We start from the raw sequence: 19,994 nt of genomic DNA, 5'->3' as shown, positions 1-19,994 counted from the left end.
GTCCTACTGTATTTATTTAACCGCAGGCATGTGAAACATTCTCATTGTTCTCTGAATGTATGTGTAATTTAAATGGCTAAGTTACTGGAATTCTCAAGTTGAATTTTCTATGGTCTGGCGTTAAAGAAAAATATATATGCAAACATTTTTACAAACATTTTAACAAATATTTCTGTACACAATATATTTGCATATAATAAGGGCAGTATAGTCAATGCCATGGAAAAGTGTTCTTATGTTTTAAATCCACTGAGCAACACACACACACACACACACACACTGTTGGGTTCAAACAACCACAACAGCCCTGATAACACCAGGAGACACAGTTCAACGGCAGTGAAATAACACACTTGATCAAGGGGAGCGGGCTCTTCCTCATTCAAACTATTTATTGAAAGCAGCGACAGAGCAGACACGGGTGTGCCTTCATATGATTGGACACTTTATACATATACAATACTTCTCGTTTTAGATTAAAATAACTTTTTGCTAAGCAGATAGAGAGCTCTCAACAGAAAAACAACAACTCCTTACAAGGTTAAGTCAGTTAAGGATGTATGCAAAAAAGAACGTATTGAAACATTCTGTCCTAGTCTGTGACATAAACACACTTTTCACCAAGTTAGTCATATGAGTATAGGGCAATGTGAAATGCAATTCATCACATAATGGTAATATAATGTAAAATATAACAAACCCCAACACACACACACACACACACACACACACACACACACACACACAGTATACTCTTAGTACACCTGGCCACACATAATTTTACCAGAATTACCAGGTCTTTCCATAATTATGTTGTTGTGGTCATCAATTCGGCTTCAGGATTAAAAGCATTAGAAAAAGCTCTGAGAGAGAAGAACGTATTTGGCCTCTAGAGTACTAAGCACCTCAGGAGCACTTATTTAATTAATAGCCTCCTGTAAAAGGTAACATGTGGAAAAACATTCAAACAGCTGAATAACCATATAAAACATTTAAACACGTGTTCATGTGTTTTCTTGGAAATTGCTTTCAATTAACAATTTTTTTTACACAGCGAACATGGCTGCTCTTTGCTCTTTGCAGCTCCTCCCAGTTCTGTGGTCTGTGTCATTGTTTGCGTGACAAGTGATTTTCTCTTTTTTCCTCTTGATCCTATTTCACTGACAAGCTCCAAACCACCAATCTCTCCACATCCCGTTCATTAAAAGCCAACTCCCCATTTCATTTAGATCAGGATGTTTTCTTGGTTGCTTTCTTTGTTCCCCCTAGCAACACCCTCCTCCTTAGTTTTCCTATGTCTCTGAGAAATTCTGGGTTGTGGCCCAAAAATTCTAGTTTTTATTAAGATGAGTTGATAACATGGCAGGTCCATTGCCACATTCAGGCAGATGAGGAAAGGGTGAGGCTGAGGTTCTCAATTAGGCATCATTTAAAGAAGCCAGTACAAGATAAAGACAGCATGACATGAGGGTTTGCTGCAGAGGAAACTGTAGAGCTGAAAATCATAGGCAACTATATGACAGCAACTCCTTTCAGGCTGGGGTTGGAGTTTAAAGGTGTAAAGGTAGGACTAAGGGGAAAATAAAAACAAGAAACAACACATTCTTTAAAACATCCCTACTTTTTCTATTGCTCTACGATGCACACAATTATCTTAAGATTTACTAGTGGAAAGAACTGTGTTACTTGGCAGTGACATTATGAGTCCAGGTCTTAACCAATGAATGCATCTCAGGTCATTTTCTCAACTAGAAGAAATGTCAAAATTAAAAATAAATAAGAGTTTTATCGTACAATTCATATTTGCAGTGCCTTGGGGCTTGTGTTATCTTTGTAATTAAGGAAACTAGAAAGCAAAGCAAAGATTTATCTCTTTGAGTAAATAAAAGAAGTCCCACGACACAGCAAAGTTACCAAACCACCCCCACACCCACACAGTGTCTCTGCAACTGGTCTGCTACACCCACGCCCTCAAACAGACAGCGTGCATTGGCTGTAAACAGTAAGCATGGGTTGAAATGCATCTGTAGACATAATAGATCTTTAGCCAAACGTAGACAGGAAGCCTGCTAATGCCATCAAAGTATTATGTAATTCTAATTACCATACAGTACATCTATTCCACAGCTGCAAACAGACTGCATGCCCTGCTGGTTAAAGATAACTCTATTTAAACCTTCCACTTTAAAGGATTTAAATTCGTAAAGGTCCAGTAACAAATGTCTTTAAAAAGCATGGACGTTGCACATCCCACTGTAACATGATAGGCACAATGCTAAATACTCCATGCACCTGTTAAACATTTGAGTGCTCTCAGCCTTCTTCTAACATCATTATCCTCCGATCAGCATCTGTGGGAAAGCCTTTAAAGGACATAAAGGTTCAAGGTATTTTGCTTAATAACACTTCATTTAAGAATTTATTCTAAACTTAAATCTTTGTCTGTTGCTGACATATATTCTTTCCACCACCCTGAAGAAGACATTCTAAACCCAGCAACATACAGATGTGATGTGAAACACTACAGGAGGCTATAGATGGAAATGACTGCTTTGGACTTACTGTAAATAGCATAAAGGGTCACTACAACGTAAACATGATGAGAGTGACTGTGATTGTTCTTGATTGCTATCATCTATCATGCTGATTATGTGCCTGCATTGGCTTCCCTCTGAGCGAGGCTTATCAGGGTGTGCAACTGTTCCCCTCAGCCCCACTCACAGGAAACAAAGGGTGGGGGTACATCCAGGGGCATGTGGGGAGTCCACACCAGGTATGGAAGGGAAGTGTCTATGAGCTGTCATCCTCTGCACTTAAGTTCACAGACCCATAACCAATCAGAGGTTTAGGAAGTATATGTCAATGTAAATATGTGTACAATTAGAAAAACAATCTTGACTTTTCAATTTGATATTTCTGTCTTTCTGTCAATGGTGAAAAGTAATTGTGATGTTTGGGTCCACGAAAGGATGACTGTACAATAAATTACTGTATCTTAGTCCCCCCTGGTTCTGAAATTAAAGCTTTTATTCACTTTTCAATGATGTGCGAGTTGGAGAACAGGAGAAGAGGTTAATGTAGAAGATCCAAGCTCATCTACACAAAGGCTTTATTGAAAAGGTTAATTATCACTCAAAATGTGCATTTCTAAACAAAAGAAACCTAACATGTGAGAAGAGACAATTCATTGTTAGTTTTAGGGTGTGTATGGGATAACGAATTGTAATTGTAAATTAGTTATTTCCCTTGGCAGATTCTATTACTTGTTTTGAAATGAATTTTCAAAGGGAACACAAAATTAAGAATATAGGTATTAAGGGAAGTAATATAATGGCATTTCTGCTATACACTCATCATTGTCTTCAGTCTGGGAGATTTGAAAAAAGGAAAAGACATAGCAAGGCCTCTGACTTAAGTTCAACAGCAGTCATCTGCTGAGTGTGTGAAGTGAGCTGCTCCTTTGACCCAGCAAACACTGACCTGTGCTCCAGCTATCCCATTTCCCCAAGGTTCAAATGCTGCAGTTTTACATAGATACTGTAATGATTTGTAGAGCAGGGAAAAGATGACATGGATTTAAAACAAAGGACACTTTTTGAATTTTTACAACTGGTTTAGAAGACAAGAATTCTGGAGTGGAAAATGTGAAATATGAACCACTGACTAGTATTTAATCCAAATATGTATGAATTGTCCAAACAATTCCTTACTCGTTTCTCAGGTGAAATGCTTGAGAGTTCAGCGGTATGCACTGTAGTACATGTCAGACACTAGAGAGACTATGACTCACCCCAACGGGGTAAAGCTGCTTTAAAATGAAAGTGACTGTCTGATCCCAGTAGCCAGAGACAACGTGTTCCCACCTGTCATCTACAGTATCTACCTTCTTGGACTATAGTCCAAGCTGGTTCAGACCTTGGGGATTGCATGCATACAGCCATCTTAAATATGTCTCAGAGAAATGGTGACCCTATGTTTCTAAAATATAATAATTTCTTACAAATACTACATTTTTATGTGGTTTTATGTGGTCACCAGTTAACTTAGCTGCTTTGGACTGTGGTAGTTAACCCACACAAGCACGGAAAGAAGATGCAAACTCCACACAGAAAACCCACAACCATGAGGTAGTTTAAAACTTTTGTAAGGTGGTAATACTAAGCACGTCAGCACCGTGCTGCATGTGTATCAGTTGATGAGAAGGACTTTTCGCTAAATGGGAGAGAACAATAAATCAACTTCCTTTTCTTTAGTCAAAACAGTTTTTAATCTGATGCATCAAAAATGAACATCACAGAAAAAAACAATCATCAATAATCATATTTTGATTTTACAGCACCATGTTTAGGGAAAGATCATGGTTTGGGAATGACAAATGAACAAGGGTTTGCCATTTTTTAAAATACTATGGCAAATCTAAAGGAGATTTCTCACTTACAGTAGATACAAACACAGTGTTTTGGGAAATGTTGAAATTATTGATCATATTGTATTTTATACAACTTAGCCTTAGGTCTTCATTATGAGTGAGAAGAGCAGTTAGGAGCTGTTCCCTAGCATGTGGACCAGAACATTACATAATTCCTGAACAGTCACACAGAGGAATTTAGACACATAATCAGCTTGAAGGTTCTACTGTCTATGAAAGAGAATATGCTAAAAAATGTCCTAAACACAGAATTAAATAATGGCAGACATTAGTGCACGACATTCAATATGATTGCTAGGATAAATATTACTTTCTAGCAAACGTATCTGCTCTTACTGGTAAAATAAAAACTTTCCTCGACGTGAGAAGTTTCATCAAATAGCAATAATTATTGGCCCATAGGAGGCAGACAACCTCTGGACCTTAGTTTGGCCTCTACATGTTGCAGGCTATTGCCTCCAGGAATGTTCTGACGCAGAAAACTAAAGAGAACTAAAGTACTCATCTATCGTCCAGTTCCTTCCTTCTTTGATCCCTTAAACTCGTCATTACAGCGAGACTCATGGCTGTGAGAGATGATCTAAATGAATGGAGTGTCATCTGCACAGTCAGTCTTTTTTCAAAGTAGCACAGGACAAGAAAAGTTTGTGTCATGCATGTTCTGATGTCATTCCACATCATGTATGTGGCATTATGGCACGTGGGGAATCTAAAACAAAGGATGGAGTGCATTTAGGCCTAATGGCTTGTTTATTTTCCACAAATGCCCTTTATGGTGGGGTTGCGAGTGAGCACAGATATGCCTAATTGCTTTCCTGGAACGTGAAGTTCACAGGGAAAATGATTTTAGTTGATAAAAGAATACTTTGCTGTTTTTTTTTCCCTCTGAGCTTTGCTTTCATGTTCTTTCTCAGAATCTGTGAGCCTACACAGGCCAACACTTCAATTTAAAAAGAGCAGTAATAGCATTGTTTGATCAAATTGCCAACTTTTTCCATGTAAGACTTCAAAGGCCTTTTGTAACAGAAAATCTGGCTAATACATTATTACAAATGCAGTTAAATCCACATTGTATATGATCATCAACTGGGATTAACTTCACTTTAACTGTTTGTGTTGTCACCTTTCTGGACTCTAACCTGTTTGCACCTGTGCAATGGTATGGTCTCATACTGTGTATGACAAATAATTTGCTCCATTCTGTTTAAAGAGATTGTAATATGATCTTTTAGCCTGAGTGACCACAGCTGGTTCACAGCTGTTATAAACCTCTATTTGTATTATCTTCTTTTGTCTAACTGTCTGAGCAGTGATGCTGCTAAGCTCATAACTTCTAACTACTCTATAATGTTGTGTTAAGCAATGCAGATTTAACTTTCTTCAGGGCCACTTTAAGAGAAATAATAGTTTGACAGGTAAATGGTAGGAGTCAGAGATGTATTCTGTAAAAAATAGACTTTGATCAATTTAAAAAAACAACACAATTCAATTCAACTTTATTTATATAGCGCCAATTCACAACAAAGTCATCTCAAGGCACTTTGCAGAATAAAGTCAAGACTTTAAAGATGTATAGAGAGAACCCAACAATTCCCCCATTGAACAAGCCCTAGGCAACAGTGGAGAGGAAAAACTCCCTTTAACAGAAGAAACCTCCAGCAGAAGCAGAGTCAGGGTGGGTGGTCATCTGCCTTGACCGGTTGGGGTGAGTGGAAAGTGGAGAGAGAAAAGAAAAAGAGCAACAAACACAAACTCTTAAAAAAAAGAGAGACAGAAATATTATATGTAATGGTCATGAATGAATGACTGCTGCAGTTGGACCGAATCCTCCCATGCTACTCAGGTTGCCACTAGCTGATCTTTACTTAAAAAAAAAAAAAAAGTGGAATTCCACCCACTGAAAAAGTCTACACGTTCTGCCAAACATTACTACAAAACTAAGTAGTGGAAAATGAGTAATGAGTCAGCACAAGTAGATTATTACAAGCAGTGCTGAAGAGTTTTTGATATCTTTCAACATTTGGAAGTAATTTTCTAAAGAGTCTGGGAAAACCTGCGCTGTACTCAGCTCCAAGACAAACACAGATGGGTTGCTGGCAGTGGACTGCTCGGTCATTTAGGGCTCGGCCCAAAAGCAGGACCTCTGTCCTGAGATAATTTTATGAGTGGCCTCAAATTGTCACCACACACACTGCGGGAGTCACTTGGTGGATCAGAACCCGCAGTTAATTGGAAGAGGCATAAGCTTAAAAGGTGTTTTGTGGGACAGGAAGCACAGGCATGTACAATGTGTAACGGTGACTTAAGTACAATAGTTCAGAGGTGGAAAAGAGGTCATAAAAGGTCCACTCAGTTCTGAGTCAGTTCTCAGATCTGAATGGACCCCATCATCATTTTGGCCCCTATGGTTCCTGTATGATCAGGTCTCTCACTTACAATCAAAATCACCTAAGGCAAAGCGGGTTCATTTCAAGTTGGGTCCAAATTTTTAAACCCTTTAACATCATCAATAAAAGTATGCAGCATGTGGCAAAGCAAGAAGAGTTCCTGAGGGAATACTTGGTAGAAAGTTGAATTTTAAATGTATGTGCTTGACTGGATACTTCAACATTCTAAAATGTATCTTAATGTGTTATTTCAGTTAGCTCACCTACATTAAGATGGATATATTGTACTTTTTCTCTACATTTATTTGACAGTTAGAATTATTGTGAGTTGTTTTGGCTGATCTGATGATACTGCAGGCTCATTGTCTGCTGTATTTGTATTTTCCATTAGCTATAACACAGCACTGACCCAACATTGCTTATTACATGCATATGGTCTATGCTCTGCAACTTCCAAAAAGTGCATCAGTGCATACAGTATCAGTCTTATCTTGCATATCTTGCCCCCTTACCCATAACCAAACTTAAGGAATAAGGGATAAGGAAACTATTATTGACAACAAAGTTAAATCTAATCTAACTCATGGACAATACACAGCTAGATTTCAGTATCCCCTATAGACCACTTCCTTTTCTTTTTGAATTTCTGAAATCTCTACATTTGATTTCCAGTGTGACCATCATGGCTGTTTGTTGACATCTAATGTCCAATCCCATATTTATTGTAAATTAGGATTACAGATACAGATTTAAGTATATAATGGAGTCAATTATGTCAACTGTTCAATTATATATATAAAACAATAATAGCATTTTCTGAAAAAGTCTAATTACCACAGGTAGTTTTACTTTCAATACTTGAAGTGCTGAAAAAGTCTTAAGTATTGCAGATAAAATAACCTTAAATTAACATAACAATTAAAAATGCATGATAGCTTTTAGGGTTATTCCTTCCTCTTCTGTGCCTTAATTCAGTAGGGTAAAGTATAATTAAATGATTGGTCTGAAGTTAATAAGTTAATAATAAATCAACAAATATATCTTTGTGAAAATAAATAAATAAATAAATAAAATAAAAATAAAAAGTGGGAAAGAGCATTTTTTCCTCTTATGTCCGCTCACTGGCCAGGTGTCATTACATGTGTGATTTGTTTTGTCCCCTCTGACATCAAGAGAGGAAACCCATCCCTGTGAGCTAAGTACATGAGGGGGGTGTTTCCCACCCGGGCCTCATTCTTCTGACTTGTCATTGGTCACTACCAAATCTGCATGAGTTTAAAACCAGACACAACTTTCTTCCCTCCCTTCACATAGCACAACTCTATCAAAACAGACAGAGTTGGTGAGTGTGTCAGACTGTGAAAGATAACCAGAGTTGGACACGGGATGCCCTCGTACGCCACCAACATGAGGTTGAAGTTCCCCATTGTGGCCTTGATTTTGGAGGTTATCACCATCATACTGTTTGCGGTGTTTGCAGTCTATGATGATGGGAAAGGTCATGGACATGAACCACACTCCAATGAGACTCACCATGAAAAGCCTTTGGATCTCTACCCCAGTAAGTGATGGATGCCCTTCTGCTGCATGTCTGAATGTTTGCTCACCAGACGTCCTTTGAATTATTATTAACTTTTTATCTAATGGTTCTGACACGTTGTGGTTAAAACTGTTGTTAAAAAGAGGAAAAAGCGTTCACTTATCCAGCATTATGACACATTGTGACACCTAGAAGAGCAACATTATATAATGTTTATATTGTTGGATTGTAATCTGAGTGATACAGCTGAGTTTTAAGTTTAAAAAAATACTAAATTGTAGTTTATTTCTGTTTAGAAAAGGAAGCTTCTACAAAGCTCCTTTCTTTCTAAGCTTTTGGTGTAGTAGTGAACTTTAAAATGTTTAGGGAACAGAAAATGGCTACTTTGCTTCTTTTGGATAGTGTGACCACTATTTTAAGGATACAGTTTCCATCACTACTACTACTTAAACAGAAATAGAGAAAGTTTTAGGCGGTTTCCAGTGTAGGTCGGCCCTTGACACAGTCATTTCACATACAAACAACTCAGGAGTCACGAGGATCCTGCAGGGAAAAATGTCAGGTCTTGTGCAGTAGAGGTCAAATGTCATTTACATTTATGTCTTAAACAAAGTTTGAGACAGATGGTCCATGAAGCAAGGAATTGCTGGTAGAATGTTGTGCAGCACATAAAAGCATCATCTATGTTTGTGTTTAAATGTTGTACTTCGTGTGGAGTGTTTTTTACAGTTGATAGGGCTTTTTGCACCACTTATGAGAGCTGCTCCATTTAGATAGCTGCAACATTAAACTGCTGTTTATGCATGTTGGCTTATGATTAGGTGGGGCAGGTGTGACTCCAAAAGATTAGCTCAGCTTAGCAGTCTCAGTACATCTAAGGCTATCTTCTACTTCACATGGGAGTTTTAGCTACATACAAAAGTTATTTTCACACTTTCTATAATTTTCTATCATTTGGATTTATTTTTATTTTTATTTTAATGGGCTAAACTTCCTAAAGATCCTACCTATTAATCTGATATGATTACGGATGTTGGCGTTAACTCATTTGAAAAAATCTTTTAATGAAAGGTTTTCCCTTGAGAAAAATACAGAATGTGAATATGCAAATGGTGTTACTTTGAAAAAGGTTGTACATGCATGCACAAAATGTCTCCTATTTCTCTAAAATATTATTTTCCCTACTGTGCTAATGGTATCTCTCATGATATACTGTAATAGAATCCAGATCAATATGTATATGCATCTTGAACTCAGAGGCATTTTGGCACAGAGACATTTTCTCTCTTCAGCAGATGAAAGCAAGAACAGCCTTATGCTGTCAATATGTGATTCTCAATTGGTATTGTCAAACATCAAATGAAAGTGACAGAAAGTACTTTACAGTTGAGAGGAACTAAAATTGCTGATATGAGAAACTTATCTGGAATGCTGCCACAGTATAACAACTTCTAGCACAACATGCCTGGTAAACATAATTTACGATAAACAGGCTAAAGCCATAGCCCGATCAAATGTGACTGCATAATGTGAAAAAGTGCAAAGACATGTTTGCTATCCAATGCATACCAGACATCTTTAATTATAGATTCAAAGCAACTCAAATAAGCAGAAAAATGTAGGCTAGAGACAGTAAAAAACTTCTGTCAAAAGAAAAAAAAAATCAATAAATAAAAACAGTCCTCACTGTCTTGTACAGCACAAGCTTTTAATTAAGACTCTTAAATTAAAAACTACCATTATCATAATGAGGAGGCAATTTGCAGAAGTTGCAAAAGGCAATTCCATAGCTCCAGGATTTGAAATTTGGCTGCTTTCCAACTTTACCTCTACCTCATCCTCCCTTTACTACTAAGAACAAGCCCCTACTCCAAAGAAAGACATTCTGAATCACCAAGATCACAATGAGATGGGGGGTGGGGGGTGCAGAGTGCAAAGAAGGTTTTCCTGAAAACAGCTCCAGGGATGTGAGGCAAACCCCACATTTATACCTCAACTCACTGCTGCACATATAAGTGTTCAAATTGCTGATCACATGTTACACAACACTCAACAATGACGCAAACTGACAACACATTTTAAGTTGTTAACAACCACTAACTATACAATTAAGTTCTTTTTAAGTAAGCAGATTGGTTAATGACCACTCTGGTGTTTAAACATACTGTTTAAGAAAGTGCACATCAGAGCTGCATAAAACCACCATAATCAAAATTACGCCTTACAAAAGTAGATGAAAGTGCCCACTTTTTATGAATTTAAAATGTGTATGTAAATTCTGTTTTTTTGTTTGGTTTTGTTTTTGTCCTTTTGGCTTTATCCCGTGAGTTCAGGGTCACCACAGCGGATCATTGTCCACATGTTGATTTGGCACAGTTTTTTTTTTTTTTTTTACTCTGGATGCCCTTCTTGACGCAACTCTCCCCAATTTCTACCGGGCTTGGACCGGCACTGCACAGCTGGGGAGGGGAATGGGCTGTTAGGGGTTCAGTGTCTTGCCCAGAGACACTCCGACATATAGGATCGAACCACTGACCCTGTGGTCCGTGGATGACTGCCTGACTTACCAACTGAGCTACAGCCGCCCCTGTATGTAAATTCTGTTTACATAGACGAAATGTGTAATTATTTTATATTCTGACATTGTTTTACTGTATCAAACTGAAGCTCTTTTTATTTTTTTCTATGTAATATGAAAATATACCCTGAGATAGAAAAACCTCTCATCTACTATGTAGATATAACATGAACTTGAAACTGAAAATAACATGAACATCAAACATGAAACTATCACATAAAATGTTTTACGGTTCTTGTGTTTAATGACTAAAAAGCCCTAATTTATATTTACAGTTGGGTACGTAAATAGAAACCGACAAAAACAATATGTCCTTATGGTCAAGCACAAAGGCCAAGATTTAAAAGGGAATGTTTAATGTTATTTCAGGGACTACTTTCTTGAAATACACGTATTTGCTTCTGTGCCGAGAGTTAGATCAGAATGTCAATTTCACTTTCTTAGCGTAGCTAAGCTTAAAGATTGAAAATGGGGGAATGGGTAGAGACAACTCACTGTGTGTTTTTTGCCTGTCCTTCCATTTATACACTATGCACTATGTTTGGCACCGAAACACCAAAGATGGGTTAAGTGAATTTTAGAGCTTTGGGGAGGGTTAAGTTAATCAGTTCAATTGTAGACATAAAAGTGAATAAGCTGATTTAGCAAACATTAAACCTGCAGAGCAGCAGTAAAGTCCTAACTATCCAAAGATGAAAGTAATTTCTGTCCTGTCTAGATAATAATGGCTACCATCAAGTTCATAATAAATTAGGGAAATGACATCTATTGTTTCCTACCCACCACCACCTATCTCCACCTTGATCCATTTTCCACATGACGGGCTTATCATACCTATCCTAAACGCTTTTGAAATACAGGTTTACACAAATCCCTCCTCATAATCATGGTTCTAATCCAGGTTTATAGAGTATCTCCATTTAAAGAGCTGACGTTTTTTTTACTGTGTTCTCACAGCTGATAATATAGCAACACTACAGATGGTTGATAAAACATGGAAATAACCCAAACAGTTTCCAGTCTCTCTTGTCTAACGACTGTGTATAAAATAATGGTTTGACAGATGTCCCTTTCCCGAGTTTTCATAAGTTTGAAGTTATCAAGACCATCTGAACTTAAACGCAACTTTTCAGAGTGTGATTGAATTGCTTTTACAGCTAAGCAATCAAGGCAGACAGTACAGTTCCATGATTGGCTAATGAGGATTTCTCATTTCATGGCAGAGCCCCGTCTCTGAAACATCAGCATAACTAACCTCCTTCCTCATTTCTGCAGTGTTCCAGGATGTCCACGTCATGATCTTCATTGGCTTTGGGTTCTTGATGACCTTCCTCAAGAGATACGGGTTCAGCAGCGTGGGCATCAACTTACTCCTGGCGGCTTTTGGCCTGCAGTGGGGTCTCCTCATGCAGGGCATCTGGCATTTGGATGATGGAAAGATCAAAATCAACATCTTCAAGTAAAATTAAGTCTTCTTTGCATGTGCTAGTTTTGAGTAACATCTGCAATAGCGTTAATTCAGTTTATTATGTATTAACACTTATATGTAGTAGCTGCTATGACAATGACTTGTCCTGGTGGCTGCTGAATCTCTCTGAAAAGCACTTTAGGAAACGTGTACAGTATGTTGAACTCCGCTAATCTGGAGAGTTTTTGTTTTCTACTTCTGCTCATTATCCCAAAAGTGATTTTTTCTTTTTCTTAAACATATGTTTTCTCCCCTTTGCTGCAGAATAATTAATGCAGATTTCAGCACAGCTACAGTCCTGATCTCCTTTGGAGCTGTTCTGGGTAAAACCAGTCCTGTGCAGCTTCTCATTATGACCATACTGGAGATTAGCATCTTCTCTATCAATGAACATCTGGTAGCTAATGTACTGGAAGTGAGTACACAATGGCACATGTTGATAAAACACCCCACAAATTCCTGTATTACATTCACTATGTGAATTGAATTTTACAAAACACAATGTGGCATCATTATATTATTATGGACCACTTTTCCCTTACAGGCTAATGATGTTGGAGCGTCCATGATCATTCATGCTTTTGGTGCCTACTTTGGCCTGGCGGTGGCCCGAGTTCTTTACCGACCGGGTTTAAAAAATGGACATGAAAATGATGGATCTGTTTATCACTCTGATATGTTTGCTATGATTGGTAAGAGCCAGTTACACTGTAAAAAACTGTAATTAGATATCTTAATAACATGTTTTATGTAGCTGTGATCCCCTCTCCCTGGTTCATTACTTGCTTCTTGGACGTGTATTATTTATGCCACCTAGTGGACACAAATAAATATGAAGCATGTTCAATGATGATGTGAGCAAGTATCAAACTTCCAGAGTGAGCTGAATGAGCCTGATACAAATTCGCTTTGTTTGCCACCCTTTTCTACAGGGACGGTCTTCCTTTGGATGTTCTGGCCCAGTTTTAACTCCGCCATTGCTGAGACGGGCTTTGTCCAGCTCACTGCAGTGATCAATACCTACCTCTCCCTGGCTGCCTGTGTGCTCTCTGCTTATGCCCTTTCCAGCCTCGTGGAGCACAAAGGAAAACTGGACATGGTCAAATAATTCTTCTCTTATATACACAGCTATTAAAACCTACTATAATACAATAATACAACAATAACTTAAAAGTGATTCACTTTTTCAATTTTATTTTATACTGTTATAGGTGCACATTCAGAACGCCACCTTGGCTGGTGGTGTTGCTGTAGGAACTTGCGCTGACATGAACATCCAGCCATTCGGAGCCATGTTGATTGGATTAGTAGCTGGCATCATCTCTACCCTTGGCTTCAAGTTCCTAACTGTGAGTTTCCAGTAAAAGCTGTAAAATTAATATGCATAAGTTGTGATTTTTAATTTTAGTTTATGTCGATGATTAATTGTAACTTTCTCAAGTACAATTTCTTTTTTGACAAATTATAGTGTAGTGTAAAATCCTTTAGAAGAACCTCTGCAGAAACTACTTTTTAAACAGGTGTTTAAGTAATTTCTAAGAAGCAATTAAAAACACTGCTCTTTAAATGTGATGATTTTCTTGTAATATTGAATGTTATATTTTCAGTCCCTCATGGAAAATACAATGTTTTACAACCTTTTTCTTTTTCATGAAAATACAAAAATCCAATATTTTACACTGCAGCGATCACAAAAAAGTTCACGAAATCCTAATAAGACCGTATTTTCTACTATGATATTAAATGTAATATATTTGAGCTCTGGGAGGTTATGATGACAATTTTTTAAACAATTTCTTATTTTATAGATTAATTCACTATTGAAAAAGACACTCAAGGCTTTTCTCAATCCTCTGTAGCCCATCCTGGCATCCAGTCTGGGCATCCAGGATACTTGTGGTGTCCACAATCTGCATGGCATGCCTGGCATCCTGGGCGGGTTGGCTGGTATTGTGGCTGTTGCTTTGGGCAAGACAACAAAGTAAGGGCCATATTACCCACTACAGGTGTTACACCGTATGGGAGTCTAATAGAGTAAACACTATTTACATATCATGTACACTCACGCAGCTGTTTCTCTTTAGAGGTACTCCTGCCATGCAAGCTGCTGCCTTGGCTTCATCCCTTGGGTTTGCTTTGGTTGGAGGTCTTCTTACAGGTGGGTTAAGATTAAAAAGAGATCATAAATGTAACACCGAACAGTTAAATATCTCTGGTTCCAGTAATTGCTCCAAAGGGCAACATATGAGTGATCGAACAATACATTTTATCCTTCAAGGTTTTATAATGAAGTTGCCGATCTGGGGACAACCTCCAGACCAGAACTGCTACGATGACTCTATTTACTGGGAGGTAAGGAATCCCATTGCTCATTAATACTCAACTTTCTGACCGTCAAACATTAAAAGTCACAGTGGCTTGATGTGTTTTCCAGTAGAAGACAGGATCCCAAAAAACACATTCATAAATATTTCAACATTCTGGATTTAGTGCATATAAGGCAGCTGTCTATATACCATTAACACTTATATAATCTTCATGTTACTGACAAATAATTTTGGCTGCATTTGTTTCCAGGTCCCTGCAGAGGAAGAGGAGCATGAGGAGAGCTTGGCTCATGGTGATCATTCAAAGAACAAAGCAGAGGCTTAATCATCTGCTCGGAGTTTACAAAACTCAAACTTAAGAAGTAAAGAAGCCTTAATTAGCAACATAATGACCCCTTATATTAATGTGATTTAAAAAGGGGGGTGATTGGATGAGGAGAATTGAAGTTACTCACCAACTTTAGTGAATTTTGTAAAATTTCGAAAAGTAAGGAAAGAAAACTTTATGTAGGATATATTTTTTAATTATTTTAATTTCAAAAAAGGGTAGTAATAGGATACACTATACAGATTTTTAAAATTAAAAAAGTTATGTTATTCTGACAGTTCATAATGAAGTTACATTCTGCTTAAATAGTTTTAATATGCAAAAGTTTAATAACCAATTTTAAATCTTAAAGGACAACTTCACTAATTTTCAACTTGCCTTTTATGGCTTTAGTTAGGGCTGTAAATGTTAATGCTTTACTTTCCTCTGACTTCATTATACTATAATTTTTCAGCTTCAAGCTGAAAAACTCCTCCAGATGAAATCATCCAGAGAAGGTTTTCATCCTTAGGAGTTTAGATAATCTCATCTGGGTGAGTCCTGGAAAAGTAGGTTGACCAAGATTACCAAAGGCTCCTACCAAAGTGATGTGATCTGGAGACATTTATTCAGTAGAAGTAGGAAGATGTTTTAATGTAGCGAAGTCAGAGGGAAGTTTAATGGCATTTTTCTACAGGTACTACCCAAACTAGAACCAAAAGAAGCAAGTTAAAAATCAGTGAAGGCCTTTATGGGTTTGATATTTTTTAAGTATCAAAGAAAAACATCTATGAGCCAGCACAGAAATGCAGCATAGTTTCACTGATGATACACAGATACTTGTATAAGCTTTTCTTTATGTCAATATACATTATAAAAAGCATGTTTTAAGATATTAGTATATTGTGTATTTTTTTTTCATAAATCCTTTTATATTAACATACACCTCATAAATAATTTTGCTGAGGCGTGGGTCAAAGAAGGAAGTAGAGCTTTATTTTAATCATCTTCCTCACGTTACCTCGGTGGAGCACAGTCAAGGAGTCAGACTGTGGGAAACTAGCAGACTGTCTCTGACACGCACAGGGATAGTCATACAATATTCTTGTAATAATTGTACTTGCTAATACTTCCAAGCGTTTCCTGGGCAGCTGTACTGCTGCTTTAAGGTCCCATTCACACAGTCATAATCATGATCAGAGCTGTGCATTTAACATTAGACTTAGAGGTTTGTTTTTCTGTTTAAGTCAAATGTGTTCCTACAATACATGTACCGACAGTTTAGTTCTTAGATAGTTTGACAAGTTCAGTTTCATCAGGGCCCTGCAATGTCAAAACACCAACTGGTACTGAGCATTTCCGATATCTTCAAAGAAATGCAGCATGAACTCGCACATTGTCCAAAGGGTCTGCATTTCATTTTAATTCAACTTTATTTATACACCCACCTGCCACTTTATTAGGTACAAATTGTTGGTAATGGGTTGGTAATTATAGATTCTAGTCCATATTGACATGATACAATCATGGAGTTGCTGCAGAGAGTTATCCTGCTGGATGTAGCCATCAGTAGATGGCTACACTGTGGTCAAAGGGGGATGGACGTGGTTAGCACCAATACTCAGGTACAGTAGGCTCTGGCATTTAAAAGATGCTGACTTGATTCTAAAGGGTTCAAAGTGTGCCAAGAAAATATTCCCCACTCATTGCACCACCACCACATCCACCAGCTTGAACCATTACATATACAAGAAACAAGTAAGAATGGATCCATGCTTCCTGATGTTTTCACAAGCTCTGAATCTACCATCCAAATGCTGAAGCAGAAATCAAGATTCATCAGACCAAGCAACCTTTTTCCAATCTTCCATTGTCTATTTTTGGTGAGCCCTTGCAAATTGTAGCCTCACAGTTGCTCCCCTGCACACCTCAGTTATAACGAGTGGTTAGTTGGAATACTGTTCCCTTTCTATCAGCTCAAACCAGCCTGGCCATTCTCCTCTGATCTCTGATATCAACAAGGTATTTTTTGCACAAAGAACTGCAGCTGTTTTTTAGATCCTTCTCCGTAAACATTATGGTTGTGCTTGACAATTTTGTTACATCAATAGTTTCTGAAAAACTTGAACCCCCCTGTCTCCCACTAGCGGCCATGCCACATTTAAATTCATATAAATCACCATCATTCTGATGCTCAGTTGGAACTTCAGTACGTCGCCTTCACAATGTCTACATCTGTAAATCCATTGAATTGCTGCAATGTGATTGGATGATTAGATACAGTATTTGTAAGCAGTTGAACAGGGGTACTTAATAAAGTGGCCAGCGAGTGTATTGGACCAATTCACAACAAAATCGTCTCAAGGCACATTACAAAACAAGTCAAGACTCTGCAGGTTTATTGACAAAAGCCAACAAAATTAATTTGTGCATGCGGAGGAAAAACAAATCCCTTTACTGGAAGAAACCTCTGACATAACAAGGTTCTGTCAGAGATACAGATCAGTTGCAGACTTGATAAGGAAAACCTAAGTTTTACCCATGTATTATTATGCATTCATTGGTCTATTTTCAGTTGCTTTGTTTTTCTGTAATAGAGTTATTGTTTGGTTTTTGCTATTGTGGTGGGTCAACTGCAACGAACTCTCATGTGTACATGCGGATCAGCACGCCCGTTTCTGTCTCAAAAAAGTTAGGGACATTAAACAGTAGGACTGCAGGGTTACATAAAACTGAATACTTTTAGAGTTATCAATATTTTGTTTTTTCAAATGACTTATGATGCCCAACACTAAAACACAAAGATGTAGAATTTTTGTTTACAGTGTTCACTGGGTATATGGTCTGATTTGTATACTAATACTGTCATAATAAATGTTTTTGTACAATAGTTAGTTTTTTATGTGTTTTTTTTTTTGTGTGTGTGGAAGTATCTGAATTGCCATTTCCCACTACGCACGCAGTGATTTCAGATATAGAAGAAGAAGAAAAATTAGCCTAACACGCACTCAGACTAAGACAGTACGAGCATGGGGAGAAATTCCACACAGATAGGAGTTTGTCAATCTGGGTCGATCAGAACTGAGAATCGTGGGTGGTTCTAGAAAATCCAGGGCTCTGTGCTGTCACATTGATCTAACATAACATTAAGTTATCATGTTTTGTATATGTATAAAACATGTTAGCCCAAAACCTACGCATCTGTGACCGTCGCCACATTATTTTTATTATTAGGTTAACTGTTTTTCCACTTATAGCCTGGCACCACCATGCTCACCAAATCTTGCTGTAATCATTGCTCTTGTTGGTGCAGACTAAGTAAAGATTTATTATGGGGCACTTTTAACAAAGGTGAGAGGGGCGAACATCCACAATTTCTGTTTTGAGTCACTAACAACTAATATTTTCAGGAAGAAAGGAGGCAATGAACCCCACTTCTACAGTTTAACTAGAGGAGCAATAGTGTCTTAATTTGGTCTAGAGCCTTAGCTCACCTGATGAACACGTGATCCTACAAACAGCAGCACCTCCACACTATTTGGACGATAGATCCCAAAGCTTGTGAGTGAATAGGGGCAGTTGGTAAAACCTACAAGTTCAGGGTTACCATCATGAAATACGCATCGTTACTGTTAGGGTTGAATGTTAAATTAACATTAAGGCAACGGCAAATATATCAGTGGGAAAACAGACCTCATTTTAGCCCGAATGTCTTGCCAAGTTTTGGCATCTAACACTAATCGTCGTTGCTCTCATAGTTTTTGATCAAGCCAGACAGGCAGCGTTGCATTATGGGATACAAAATGTCTACCATGAAGGCTAGCTAATGCTAGTTTACGTCAGATACTTGCATGCAAATGTTGCTGTTTTTGGTGGTTGTAATGTCAGTATATAATTAATATATTAATTGTTTTCTGCAGTCACAATGGTGAGTATATGGCTGCCTATTTCACTCGCATCGGTATTTTTATTCAGTCTGCTAAAGCTTTTTACCTTTAGCAGTTACTTAGCTAGCATCATAGAAAGGAAATAGTTTTCTAGCAAACCATAGCTTTAGGTACCGAAGTGCATGTTTTACCTGGTTATATGTGTCTTAAGTGGGAATTATCTTTTGTCAAGTTAATTTTAATATAGCTAGGCTATATAGCCCAGCATCACCAATGTGCCGCAAGTGACCTTTACAATATGTACATTCGACAATACGAAACCGTCTGTCCGTAAACCCCTGATATCAATAACAGCTCAATGGAGAGAAACTGAAGAGGGACCTCGCTTCCAGGAAGAAAAGCATACACGTTTGTCGTTATCTTGTACCAGGAGCACACGTCGATTTTTCAATGTAAAACCGGCTGTGTGTCATATCACAGACTGGACATTTTATATATCTCACTTTAACATGTCCTTTATGTTGCCAGTCAACGAGAGAAGAGTGCAAAGTCTCCAGCTCCAGAACAGATGAAAGGAGGAGATCACAGAGCAGAGGTACAGTAAACACACTCACATACAGTCTGCAGTCCTTTTCTTGTTTCTAAATGTATACAGAGTACTGCTTGTATGCCCATGGAGGATGAATATATTTGTATACATGAAACATGAACAAAAATATTATCCATCCATTATTTTTAGCCACTGTGTGGGTCGCAGGAGCCAATCCCAGTTACCATTAGGCGAGAGGAGGGTTACACCCAGGATGGGTCACCGCTCTATCTCAGGGCCAGAGAGAGGCATACACAGACAGACACCCATTCTCACACCTAAGAACAATTAACCAGTTAACCAAACATGCATATGTATATACGGAGTACCCATGGAAGCACGGGGAAAACATGCAAACTCCACCCAGAAAGGCCACGGTCAGCTGGGGCTCGAACCCCCCACGTTGTAGCTGTGAGGCGGCAGTGCTAACCACACCACCACTGCTCCCAAAAAATCAGCCATTGTATAATTATCTTTGTATT

The 19,994-nt window shown here is 38.0% G+C and overlaps 1 protein-coding gene across 1 annotated transcript; it reads left to right on the top strand.

The window, feature by feature from the left end:
- The first annotated feature begins 8,113 nt into the window (after window positions 1-8,113).
- rhag (Rh associated glycoprotein) lies at window positions 8,114-19,519 on the top strand. Its single transcript, XM_067481539.1, has 11 exons — window positions 8,114-8,377; window positions 12,210-12,393; window positions 12,667-12,817; window positions 12,947-13,094; window positions 13,335-13,501; window positions 13,614-13,751; window positions 14,262-14,383; window positions 14,487-14,560; window positions 14,681-14,754; window positions 14,980-18,964; window positions 19,452-19,519. Exons 1-10 carry the CDS (start codon window positions 8,203-8,205, stop codon window positions 15,052-15,054), a joined length of 1,308 nt encoding a protein of 435 aa, XP_067337640.1. The 5' UTR covers window positions 8,114-8,202; the 3' UTR covers window positions 15,055-18,964; window positions 19,452-19,519.
- Window positions 19,520-19,994: the final 475 nt, after the last annotated feature.

Source organism: Channa argus, chromosome 17 (genome assembly GCF_033026475.1).
Source record: "Channa argus isolate prfri chromosome 17, Channa argus male v1.0, whole genome shotgun sequence".
NCBI classification, from domain to species: domain Eukaryota; kingdom Metazoa; phylum Chordata; class Actinopteri; order Anabantiformes; family Channidae; genus Channa; species Channa argus.
The sequence above is the reverse complement of the archived record's forward strand: the minus strand, read 5'-3'. Positions and strand labels throughout refer to the sequence as shown.

Coding starts and splice junctions, on each gene's coding strand:
- rhag (XM_067481539.1), top strand. CDS start 8,203: ATGCCCTCGTACGCCACCAACATGAGGTTGAAGTTCCCCATTGTGGCC. Junction 12,818..12,946: donor TGGTAGCTAATGTACTGGAA/GTGAGTACACAA, acceptor TTTCCCTTACAG/GCTAATGATGTTGGAGCGTC. Junction 13,752..14,261: donor TTGGCTTCAAGTTCCTAACT/GTGAGTTTCCAG, acceptor AATCCTCTGTAG/CCCATCCTGGCATCCAGTCT.